The 13569-nt window shown below is 36.0% G+C and overlaps 1 protein-coding gene across 3 annotated transcripts; it reads left to right on the top strand.

Moving 5' to 3' along the window:
- The first annotated feature begins 2572 nt into the window (after positions 1–2572).
- LOC106661146 (casein kinase II subunit alpha-like) lies at positions 2573–8995 on the top strand. 3 transcript variants are annotated; one of them, XM_014384365.2, is made up of 4 exons: positions 2573–2859; positions 2926–3089; positions 7267–8352; positions 8886–8995. In XM_014384365.2, exons 3-4 carry the CDS (start codon positions 7344–7346, stop codon positions 8948–8950), a joined length of 1074 nt encoding a protein of 357 aa, XP_014239851.1. In that variant the 5' UTR covers positions 2573–2859; positions 2926–3089; positions 7267–7343; the 3' UTR covers positions 8951–8995. The 3 variants fall into 3 exon arrangements, with proteins under 3 accessions (XP_014239851.1, XP_014239850.1, XP_014239852.1); XM_014384364.2 differs by lacking the exon at positions 2926–3089 and having other exon boundaries at positions 2577–2859; XM_014384366.2 differs by lacking the exons at positions 2573–2859; positions 2926–3089 and adding an exon at positions 3274–3677.
- The last annotated feature ends 4574 nt before the right edge of the window (positions 8996–13569 follow it).

A 13569-nucleotide genomic window follows, 5' to 3' on the forward strand; every position in this document is an offset into this window, starting at 1 on the left:
TTTCATTGCACATGTCCTACAGCTAGCAGTTTGGCGTGGTTGTGGTGTAGATGAGAGTCATGTGGTGCTCCCAGTAGGCACTTTATGACCATACCATTTCCCATCTTCGAGTCATCTACATACCAAGAGCTCCAGTACTATCTTCTTTTACTTTCTTTTTACAATCAGGTCTCTTTTCAATGGTTTGCAATTCTTTTGCTTTTTTGTACAGCTTTATCTGCCTTTATTTGTCCTGGTTTCGGCCAGCATGTGTAACTTTTATATGTGACTATAGGTCTGAATCATAAGGACATTTTAGGAGTTAACCCACAGAGTCGTTTCTCAGAATCTGGTCTCCTGGGGCTTTAGCCCGATTCTGAGAGACTGAAACACCATATCCATTGTGTCTTTCTTTTCTTAAGATGGACCTTCCATGTTAAACATCAAGAACTACTCCTAGGTAATTTTTTACAATGCTTGACTTCTAGGTTTCACAGTGATAGAGCTGTATGATGACTTCTCAGTTCCTCTATCAATGCCATACTTTTGTCATAAATAAACTGCTGAAAAATGAATAGGGTTATTTATAATTTATTCTTATTCTATTAATTTTAATTAAATTAACCGATATGTTCTTGTTAGTTGGATAAAACAAAATAGAAAATACAATCCAAAAACAAATAAAGTTAATCCTCTCATTTTTAAAAACAGATTTACTTAAGAATAGTAAACATGAAGATTACAAAATTTGGTAAACAAACACCTTTTCTTGTCTTTTCTTCATTTTAATTCAGTTGTATTCTCTTTAACCTTGGAAAGACATCATCTTGAACAGAAGTTCACAATTTATTGTAAGAATGAGTCATCTTGGTCACCGGAAAATGGATATCACAGAGGCAGTTGGTGTTTCTCAGAATGTGGTCTCCTGGGGCTTTAGCCCGATTCTGTGAGACTGAAAGTGCCAACAGGAGGCCTAGTAGTGAATCTCAGAGCATTATAAGGCAGAACCCTTGAAGTACTAGATGTTTTGATTACAAATTGTTTGTGGGAAGTTAACCTCACATTGTATCCCCTTTGAGATGACTTGCAGCAACTCAGTCTGCTAAAAGTATGGAGAGTATGGTGCAGTGAGCGCCTAGAATATAATACCAATTGGAATGCTGTTATTACTGATGAAGCCGAAGAGTCTACCAAGAACAGGGGATGTGTACAATCCAGTTTGTGCTTCCTTCAGTGCAGTTTGTAGGAGGTGATGTGGGCTAGGATTTACACTGAAGGATGAACTGGACTCCATAGTGTTGAAGCACACCGCAGTAAGTTATGTCCAAAAAATTATCTAGGAATACATCCCTCAAATCACCAGGGATTTCCGATTTCTGGATGACAATGCTAGACCTCATGGAGGCAGAGTTGTTCATCACTGTTTAGAAAACCTGGGAATTTCCCATCTGCTCCTTCACCCATTGTCTACAGACCTCAATTCTATTGAGCACATGTGGGATGTGTTGCAAAGAAGGCTTTTCAACCATCCGCAGCTAGTTGACCTGCAACAAGTGAATTCAGCATTGCAACATCTCCGAAGTGAAATTCCTTTTGAAATTAGCGACAACCTTATTAACAATATGCTCAACAAGTGGACAGAGGTTTTAGCCAATGGAGGACATTATACACAGTATTTCATTTAAAAAAAAAAATTCAATAAACAAAATTAGGGATTAAAAACCCTTTATTTTTTAAAATCCCTTAATTAAATTTTCCTTCAGTAAAAAACATAATAATTTCTAATAAATTTTAATGAAATTTATAGTAAAAATTAAAAAAATGCTAGGGAAAAGAAATACTATAAATTTGGCAATACATCTATTCATTTTTGAGCAGTTTGTAAGATTTAAAAAAGTTTAAAAACATCTCATAATAAATAGAACGAATACATTTACAGCCCTTGTAATTTGTGAATTATGCAATTAAAATCTTTTATTTTTCAAAATCACTTAATTAAATTTTCCTTCAGTAAAAAACATAATATTTTATGGCAATTAGTTAAGGTTTTTAGTTGAGATAAAAAAGTCAATGGCACGAGCGTGATTCGAACCCACGATCTTCGGCTTGATACGCCGCTGCTCTACCACCTGAGCTATCGTGACCTCGATCCCCTCGGACATCAACTCCCCATCTCAACACCTGAATTAATAATATTTTATAATAAATTTTAATGCAATTTATTAGATATGGGTGGCAGCTTGCATATATGTTCCTTAATGTCTGTGGGTGTTGTTTTAATATCACAGATTGATGATTAAGTATGCAATTCTTTGGAATTTTGTAGAATTTCAGGAGAAGGTGAGAGAAGTTTAATTTCACTCGGTATGCAAGAAAATTTTCTTTTTTTTTATCGATGACCATGATTTATGTATTACTTAATATACTTTGCCTCTGTCATTACAATAAAGTTGATTGTTCAGTTTTGTAAAAGAAAATGATACGTTTTGAGAAAAAAAAGTAGACAAAAATGCTAGTTTGTGGGATTTTAGGAAATTTTGTATGAGCTGTGAGGACAGGGACGGTTGGTGGGGGTGGAGGTGTAGTGGCGCCGCCTGGTCTCGCTTCTTCACCGTCCTGTTCTCCTGTCCCGGTCGGCTTTTTAATGCCGGCATTTTTCATAACGGCGTCGGCGGGTGGGCCGTTTCTCCGTTTTTCTAGATGCAGCCGTCACTCAGCGTCTGAGCCTCGTCGCCGGCGGCTGTCCGTCAAACCGTGACAGGCGTTTAATTTACGAGCGCCTCCGGCAGGAGAGCAGGAGCGAGGAGGAGCACGGCCCGGCCGCCGACCCCAACGCCCCGAACGGCCGCCCCGCCAACCCTCCGATGCTCTCCACTTTAGGTAGGTAACCGTGTTTTCTAAACTTTCCGAAACGCGTTTTTTCCCCATTTCCCGTCTGATTTCCAGTGCGAATCCCGTTTTCCCATCCGAGCCGACTTCTAGAGATTTCGCCCTTTCTGGACACTGAGATGGGAAAAGCCGTTCTCGGCGAGGCTTCCCAGAAACAGGTGTCCTTTTGCTGAGAACTCGCTTACACGAAAGCCTTGCCGACCCGTTACTGGTATTATACGGTATGTTGCGAATTTTCTCTTATTTTCAATTCTATTTTCCTTGTAAGAGTTTACTTTCTTTGAAGCGTGTGGCCTTGTCGGAGAGAAATGAGAATTTTCTCCCCCGAGAGGCTCGTCGGGTTGAAACGTAAATCGGAGAAAGAAGAGTCTAGCCCCTCTCCCCTACTCTCGAGTTTTCCGTCTCTAGGTTTCGATATATAAAACGTCTCGGTCGTTACGCAACTCGCTTTCAACCCAAAACGAACAAAAGCCAATCCGGCCGGAATATCCGAATAAAATCTTTTCGCCAGACAATTCCGAATGTGAGGGAACTTTTTATTAATCGAACCTCCAAATGTGCCCGTTATAACCTCCGGGCCCAGTTCGCCCTTTCTTCTCGAGCCTAATCGCCCGTTTGCCCCATACAAATTTTTGCCGGCCCGATTTTATAACGTTTGCCCCCCTTTTTATCGCCATATGTTTCAGTATGGAACGGGAAAATTAAATGGATTCGAAAGCCTTTTGAGTGTAGTGCACGAAAACGTGGTCGCTCTCGTCTGAATAACGGACTCGATTCGATTTTCGTCCCGAAGTTGACCCTTTGCTTTGGTGAGTGCCTTTTAAAAAATGTGTACATGACCCCTTTTGGACTTTGTTGGCACCAAGGAGGCGATCTTCCGGTGAAGCCATCTCTCTTATCTCGATATCCCTCGACAACTTTTCCTCAAGTTTAGGCTTACCTCTGGACAACAAACTCAGCCAACAATCAATTTCACTTTGCCCTAATATGTTTAGTTTCAATTTTTGAATCCATTTGACATAGATGAGCTTCATACTCTACACACCCAGCTTTTCATTTTTAAAATCCTACCTTACGATAGAATTCAAAACAATACTCATTCCCGTCCATGCATTTTTTAATGCATCATTCTGCTAGCTTCCCTTTACTGCATTTGATTTACAAATTTTCCCACCATAATGACAATTTTGAACACAAAAATCTATTGTACTACGAACAAACATTTCACTGTAGTTTGATCCTTAAATAGGACTCACCGATGTGCTATAAGCTAAGAACATCCAACCTAGTGAGATTAGGCAGACTATGATGATGGGATAAAATTATAATAAAGAATATTTGTCTTAAATAAGACTAGCCTTGAAAATATAATTTTTTGTGTTAAAAATGTTATGAAGGAACATTACAGATACGTCACCCCTGACAACAGGAGGGAATCTCATGTTTTTTTTTTTTTTTGCTTTATCCTGAGGTGCTTTCATTGAATTATTGTTTCAATTTACCCTTGAATTGACTTTAAAACACGCTCCACAAAACTACAGTGTCCGAGTGGATCGAGGTCGCGATAGTTCAAGTGGTAGAGCAGAGGCGTATCAAGCCGAAGATCGTGGGTTCGAATCCCGCTCGTACCATTGACTTTAATCTCAACTAAAAACCTTAATTAATTAATTGTACTATACTCATTCCTGTACATTCACATTTTAATACATCATTCTGCTAGCTCCCCTTTACTGCGTTTGATTTACAAATTTTTCCACCATAATGACAATTTTTAACACAAAAAATCTATTGTACTACGAACAAACATTTCACTATAGTTTGATCCTTAAAAACGACTCACCGGTGTTCTGTAGACACATAACATCGAACGTATTGAGATTAGGCAGAATAAGATGATTGGTATAGATCGAATAGTAAAGAATGTTTGTCTTAAATAAGACTAACCTTGAAAATACAATTTTTTGTGTTAAAAATGTTATGAAGGAACATTACAGATTCGTCACCCCTGACAACAGGAGGGACTCTTATGTTTCTTTGCTTTATCCTGATGTGCTTTCATTGAATTATTGTTTTAGTTTACCCTTGAATTGACTTTAAAACATGCTCCACAAATCGAGCTTTTCATTTTTAAACTCCTACCTCAAGAAAATTCAATCAAATAAATTCAAAAATATACTCATTCCCATGATTTAACGCCCTTGTCTTTGCTTGCTTCCCTTTACTGCATTTGATTTACAATATTTTTCCCAAAATTGTTGTATTACGAACAAACATTTCACTATAGTTTGAGCCTTAAATAGGGCTTACCGGTGTGCTATAGGAACAGGACGGGACATACAATTGCTCTTAAAGGGCGCAGTATATTACACCCCCTGACTAATACATTTACATAATTTGGTCCTTGCTGGGTTGCTCGGTCAGACATGTTTTGGCATTTTCTGTCTTCAACATCCAACCCTGCGAGATTAGGCTATGATGATCGGATCAATTCATAATGATGAATGTTTGTTTTAAATAAGTCTAACATTGAAAATTTAATTTTTTGTGTTAAAAATGGTGTGAAGGCACCGTACAGATTTGTCACCCCAGACAACAGGAGGGAATCTCATGTTTCTTTGCTTTAACGTCCTTTCATTGAATTATTGTTTCAATTTACCATTGAATTGACTTTAAAACATGCTCAACAAATTCAGCTTTTCATTTTTCAATCACTGCCTCATGATAGAATTCAAAATTATACTCATTCCCATGTTTTAACAATTTAGTCTTTGCTTGCCGCCCCTTTACTGCAGTTGATATTATCATTGTAATAAGAATTTTGATATCATTTTTAACACAATAAAAGTCTAGGTTAGTTGTGTACATACAAACATTTCATTTTAATTTTATCCTTACTGGCCATTCTAGGTTTACCATTCCTTGATGATTTTGTGTTTTATCATCTTCAGCATGTAAGACCAACCTAGAGTGATTAGGCAGACTAAGATGATCAGTAATGATCAAATTATAACGAAGAATGTTTTAAATAAGACAAACCATATTTTTTATCCAAAACTAGTTTTCCATTGTGCTGAAAAATTACCCGCACAACTAAACACGAAAATCATATATGTAACTCTGACCTGGGTTAACCATTTCCATGAGGCGAAACAAGATGAGCCATCAATTTGCACGAGACAAGCATGCGGTTTATAACTACAACTGATGCATCAGAGTGTGCTCTCATGGCAACACTTTTGCCTTTGTCCCGTTTGGATCATTTCCTTCCACGCATCCTCTCTCTTCTTCAGCATCCCACAAAAATCAGTAGCTGTGTTACATTCAGATGTCGAATGCAGTCCTCCTGGTCCATTCTCAAACTAGGAGAGAGAGAGTTGAATAGAGCTTATTTTAATACAATTTTCATACATATATAGTTACATGCTATGTACAGGGGAAGTAATCCCAGACTTAATTTTATTGACTTATAATTTAAACTTATGGAAAAGATAGTGTGAATTTTAAAAGGATTTTGTCATTTGTTTTAAAAACCTCCGACAGCAGCATAATTGAATATGCTAATTTACTCCTGTTCTCGCTCTCCCTCCCTTCTCTCCCTCTCCCTCTCTCTCTCTCTCTCTTTATAGAATCATAGACACTAAGTACATCTATCAAGGTGGATAAAGATTTTATTGCAGTGCGCGCTCATATGTAAGACTAGCTAGCTTTTGATATTCAGCTTCAGTCATTTTATTAACCTAGTTATATTTCCTAGGTTTAGCTTTTCTTCTCCCATGATTAGAAACTCTCTTGTTTGGCCTTCCCAGTAACGTGTTTGTGTTGGGGTTACCTCTTCTTGGCAGGGCCTTCGTAGGATATCTCCAGCTACACTCGTTATTTTCATACAACTAAGTTGACTCAGTCCAGCCAATAAATCTATGTCTTAAGATTTTTTGGCTGCACAAATCTGTTGTAAGCTTAAGTGGGATTTTCTTGACTAAGTCGCCTGCCTCCGTCCTGGGGTGTTGTTCCACCAGAATCATAGGGATTGTCTTTAATCTTTGCTTTTTCCTTTAAGTGTATTTGATTTTTCAATAGTATCTGACAAGGCTATCAGAATAAGATATTTTGTGATTCCATTGTAATGGTGTATTTATACAATTTTTAAGGCAAACAATTTACATAATTTATTTCCACTTTTCTGTAGTATGCAGTACTTACCTTTCCCACCTTTGTGCTCAGTGTTCAAATCGGCCCCTCTTGTATACCCTTATATCTCTTTAGCTTTAGAATTTTAATTTGCAGCAGTTATGAATAATTGCGTGTACACAATTTATAATGTGTGCCCGCTTGTGTTATTTTTTTAATATTGTAATTTTCTACAATTTTCTATTAACCATCGTTTTTCTCATATTTCAGGAATCTTAAGCACCAATGTTCGGAGACAGCATATTGTAAAAACATTGAGAAATTTTTTGTATACTGAACAATTCAAGATGGCGTTGCCAAGTATGGCGAGGTGTTATGTCGACGTCAACTCGAGCAAGCCAAAGGACTACTGGGATTATGAGTCGTATGCAGTCGTCTGGGGTGACCAAGACAAATATCATTTAGTGAAAAAATTAGGTCGTGGGAAATACAGCGAAGTATTTGAAGCGATTAACGTAGTAGACAATGAACAATGTGTAATAAAAATGTTGAAACCTGTCAAAAAGAAGAAGATAAAGCGAGAGATAAAGATTCTGGAAAATCTCAAGGGAGGAAAAAATATTATTACACTATTAGAAGTTGTTAAAGACCCAGTTTCAAGGACACCTGCACTTATATTTGAGTATATTGATAATACTGATTTTAAGTTGCTTTACCAGAGGTTGACAGACCAGGATATACGTTACTACATCTATGAATTGTTGAAAGCTTTAGATTTTTGCCACAGCATGGGAATCATGCACAGGGATGTGAAACCGCATAATGTTATGATTGATTACAACAAAAAGAAACTCAGGCTAATCGATTGGGGTTTGGCTGAATTCTACCATCCAGGACAAGAGTATAATGTTCGAGTCGCTTCGAGATACTTCAAAGGCCCTGAGCTATTAGTTGACTACCAAATGTATGACTATTCGCTAGACATGTGGTCTCTGGGCTGCATGTTCGCAAGTATGATTTTCCAAAAGGAACCATTTTTCCATGGCCACGACAATTATGATCAGCTTGTGAGGATTACACGCATTCTCGGTACTGACGATCTCTTTGCTTATCTTGAGAAATTCCAAATTGAATTGGACCCGAGGTTCGGTGAGCTCCTTGGGAGACACACGAAGAAACGGTGGGACCGCTTTGTTGCTTCTGACAACCAGCATCTGATTTCTCCTGAGGCGATTGATTTCTTAGACAAACTACTCCGCTATGATCACAGTATGAGGCTGACGGCTAGAGAAGCCATGGAACATCCGTACTTTTATCCAGTTACCAAAAATAGTTCAGAATCCCCGACAGCTGCAGGTGCCGATTCTTCATCTGTTTCTTGAATTATTAATCTTAATTTCTTACCATTTATATACTAAAACTCTGTACTACCTAATCCTAGGTCAAGAAGCTAATTATTTATACATCGAAAATATTGTTGAAATCATTGATAAATTGTTTGCTTCTATATAATTTTATATATGTGTGTGCATGTCAAACAATATTATCATACATAAGAAAAGAAATTGGTCCTTTATCTGAAGTGTATTTATTTTAAAATTTATTACATCCTTTTTTTTCTCCCCCCAATACGATTTGTTTTAATTTCAGTGTTTTCCATATTCATATCTCTTGGCAGATGTAAATATTTTTTTACACAGAAAGTAGAGTTTAATAATGTAGCTCTTTTGTACAATGTTCACAAAAATCAGTTGCATTCATTAACTACCTACATTGATTAAACATATAATACCTCTTTTTTTCTATTGTTTTTATTATTTAATTCCCATCTCCTAATTATTATATTTAGTTTGATTTCTATGAAAATACTATAATTAAATCAATTTTAGATCAACGGAGATGCCAGGCACAAGAGAAAGGATCCAAGATGGTCAGAATGGGTATTAAGAACTGACTTAGGATATCGTAATGAAGTTTTTGTTAGCCAATAAACAACCGGAACAATAAATGTTTTCAGATTTTTGGTAATATTAAAAATCATATTTCAAGAAAATTCTATATAGTATACATGTTTGTCTTTTATGTTCGTCGTGTAAAGAAACGCTTTTGAGCTTTGAAATAAACAAGTCAAAAAGACCATGGCCGAACCAGATCTACAAATTATTTTCTGCATCGTCGTTTCAAAGATATCCAATTCAGAAGTAAACAATAGCTATAGTTCTTACCGTCTACATGTTTCAGATTGCGGATGCCTCAGAAAGAAGAACAGACCACATGAAAATTAAAGAAAGTGTTTAAAAGAAGTTATTTGTTTTTATGATAAATCAAGCCGATTGGATAATAATTAAGTTTTATAATACAGTTGTTTATCTTCCCATTGGGAGTATCATTTAAACATTCGGGTGTTTTTTCTCCACCTTTAGCTTATAGTCTTTCACTACCAAGAATATAATATAATCAATTAACATTACCATCAAGGTTTTATTAGCCTCAGCATTTATTATTCCTCAGCCAACTGACCCTTGATGAACAGTGGCAAAAAAATGGATTCCAAAAGGATGATAGATAGAAAAATTTTCTTTAAATTTGTTCTAAATTTTTGGACAGCCATTGATATAAATAAAAGCTAAAAGAAATACTTTGGGCAATAGAAATTTTATTTAAAACAAATGAGTTTGAAGAATATTGTTAAAAGGACATAGGCATATCAATAGTTAAATAGAAACGATGTTGGGTTTATATTAGGATGAATTGAGATTTAAAAAATCTAGCATGCCACAGGTTAAGATAATATAGTTGCCTGCCATTTAGCTATTTATTTTGTCCCTTCTTATTAATTATTAAAATGATTGAAGTTAAAAGTTCTGCTAAGTAAATCAGTAAAGCATTTCATTATTTGAAATTTTATTAATTTCTGTCTATTGGATTAAGAGATTAGTGATGTTTATGCTGTGTTGCATGATCATCCAGATTGATCTGCCTTTATTACAACCTTTGAAAAGTAGAAAAACAAAATGGGCAGACCAAACACTAAAGATGGCATACTAATGCCAAACCAGCTAGAATAAGCAGACATGATGTTTTGGGATGATTATGCTGCAAACAATTTTTCATGTATTTATTTAAAAAATAGAGTTACTAAACTACGGTCAATATCAGCCCTCAATTATTTTTCCATCTTTCTCAATCCTAATATCTTTTCATGTTTCTCCAGTGAAGTTGTTACAGTGACAAACTCTCTCTTTTCTTTACCCTTTTACTAACCTCTTTGTATCAGAGTTGTCTACTATGATAAAATAAACACAAAAACGTGACAGTCTGGTAAACATTCACTCTACCCCCAGAGTACTCGAAATATCTAGGGTAATAAGTCCTGCATTCACCCTAATAAATTACACATACACCAGACTTAGTTCCCACTAACCCAGAAACTTGTTCCTCAGAGTAATCAGTGATAGTCTCTTTCCATTCACACTACCTCAGAATATTCGGTATTCCTGGGGGTATCTGGGGATAAGCCCTCCATTCACACACCCTAATACACTCACACTGCCCCAAAGTACTCGATATTCCTCAGAATAATTGGGAATAAACCAATACATACTAATAAATTACATTCATTCTAGTAAATAAACACATCATATTCATAAAGGTGCAAAAGTCTATGTACAGTTAAAAATATTTAGTACCCAAAACCTTTGTGGGTAGTTAAATGTATAGGTTTTTTCCTGCTTCTGCAGGTCATAAGCACAACACCTGTTCTCTTCTGATGTCTGCCCAGTCAAGAAATCAGTCAGAATTGTACTTTCTTTGCGAATACTGCAGATATTCTTGGACGCTTGTGCCCAGAGTTACATTACTATGTCCAATGCTATTTTCTGGTCTAAAAATTTCTCACATGGGATTCCTATCCCGCAGAATGGATCAGGTCTGATTTTGGTCTGTATGGTGACGTGTAGTTTTTTTTCTTATCATCCTGGTCTTCTATGCTTGCAAAATTGGAGTATAGTTTAAAATGGCAAAACTACATATAATATATAAACTTCAGCATAAATTGAAAAAGAAGGAGCTAACACGTTTATTACGTTGATACTGATAATTCTGTTATACACACGAAACATTGGTTACAAAATTTTTGCTAATACCATCCTAAATCAAATAATACACAATTTTCAATGTTACTTAGGAACTCAATTTTGAAAGAGGAATTCATTTGTAAATTATAATAATATAACAATGTCTTGTAAATTTTCTTCATAGTGACTCACAGTACAGTGATGCGCCTCCTGTAATTTGGTCTTTCAACCGAGGATAGGCAGACCAAAATGATCAAAAACGACTATTTTGTGTGATACCTATTGAATATTTTAAAATTATCCAAGCGGTGTAAAAAAAATTATAATCTTCCTTCAGACCTTCTCGAAAGATTCGTTAAACCCATTTGTGCAATCTGTGTATCTTCTATTACTATATTCTACAAAATAATTGCCTTTTATTGTCCTATGCCAGAACCCACCACCAATCCTCAAAGACCTTCACTTCACCCTGAACAATAATTCAACGTCATAAAATGTTAATTTTTAACAGACATCCAATTAAATAGATGAAATGTCAATTTTTGTTTCCTCTGCTGGTCTCCTTGTTGGCAGTGTGACAAGGCTCAATGGGAGTGACGTCTGACTGGGACCATGGGTGTTGTTCGTCTTAGGGGTGATTAAGGGGTGCATACATACAGCCCTGTTTTTGGTTCCAGTCTTCCTCTACCTGGGGCTGCCTCTGCCCCGTGGTTTGTGAGAGCTTGGCTGTGCTGCTGACACTGCTGAAAAAAAATCCAAGGTGTTTAACTGAAATCTCCCTTTAGTCAGATCACTCCTGATATTTTGTTTTTATATTTTATAAATTAAGGTTGATTGTGGGTGTAGGAAAGTAAAGTAATTCCTGTCATACATAATAGTTCCTGTCCAACTATTTGTTGGGTGTTGCATTCAAGGGGACAAACCACTTTATAATACTTTCTCCATATTAATCACAATTGAAAATCCAATGGCTATGCCGGGATTCGAACCCGTGACACATGGGACTCTGGCGCCCTAACCACTCTCAGCCAATGTGGTCCCTGGTGGGTTTCAGTCTGCGAGATGGTGGTTGAATTGGCACTAGGTCAACCTACACTAACTTCTTTGATGTTATTCAAACGTGTTTCCTCACTGAAGATGGCACAAAGTCAAACCTGATTATTATTAATAAATGGTAATATTTTTTAGTATGGTCTGCAAGATGACCTGTAATTTGGATGTTACTGGTCATTAGTTTATTTATGTTGTGTTGAGTTTGAGTGTTCACTGAAGATGCAAAAGGCAAAAAAGCATCTGACCAAAACAGTGATGGTAGGCAGATGAGAAAGTAAAGTAAACAATCATAAAACTGTACTTGCTTCTGGTAGTGTTTCTTTTATTTTCATTATTTATTCTCACCAAACCTTATTCACTGCCAATTTAGCAATGAAGCCTTCTTTTTTTCCAGAAAGCTTTCGATGAAGAATTGAAAACAAATCGGCCTTTACTAAGAGAAAATCGAAGTACGGGTTGAAATTTGACAGCGATGTGGTTTGATCTGTCATATGCATTTCAGCCTATCACCTTTGTCAGTGGATGGTCTGACCGTTACCTTGTTCACTGAAGATGGCAGAAACGACCAAATTGCATGTTCGTCACTCCACAGACCTCAAGAGAATCACAAATCTTGACGTCTCTAATTTTAAAATGTTATTTGCTTCTGTTAGTGAGGGATTGTCCACAAAAATTACCCAGCCCCACACTGATGATGGCGAAATGCGTATAACAGGCCAAGCCAGGGAAAATAGGCAGACCAAAATGATTGTTAACAACATATATTAATAACTACAGAATAAAAGTAAAATTTTGCATTATTTTTAATAAACATTATGTGATAGTTCCTACTCACAGTAAGTTGTTTTGCAACGATCCGGATTTTGAGCCTTTTAGCTCATCATCAGGTTGAAGGACTTCTACAACCTGATGATGAGCTAAAAGGCTCGAAATCCGGATCGTTGCAAAACAACTTACTGTGAGTAGGAACTATCTTTTTAAAAAGGATTGAACACCACACTCACTCCATCATTTATCGTTTCTAACATTATGTGATGTGTTATTTGTTTTGTTTTCATGTCACCCTTGCAATTGGGTCATATTTTATTTACCATGTCTTTTTAAGAATAAAAGATATTTTTCTTTTATTGTTTATATATTTTGTTATGCTTGGAGCTGCTACATTTTTACCTTGTGCTGGTCAATATGCTTGTGAATCATATTTATAAACAATATTTTAAAAGTAAAGATTTTTTTCATGTAATTTCTTATTTGATAAGGTTTTATTATTCAACCATCTTAATAAATTCAGAATATAGGAATAAAATAGAAAAAAATGAAAAAGATAAAGTTTTAATTTTATTAAGCATTAGTTAAAAAAAATACAAAATAAAAACAACATAATTTACAGAATAAGGTAACAAATACAAGTACATAAAAAATGTTTATACACATAGTCAAACAA

Source organism: Cimex lectularius, unplaced genomic scaffold (assembly GCF_000648675.2).
Source record: "Cimex lectularius strain Harlan isolate CLEC.00 unplaced genomic scaffold, Clec_2.1 scaffold39, whole genome shotgun sequence".
Taxonomy (NCBI): Eukaryota; Metazoa; Arthropoda; class Insecta; order Hemiptera; family Cimicidae; genus Cimex; species Cimex lectularius.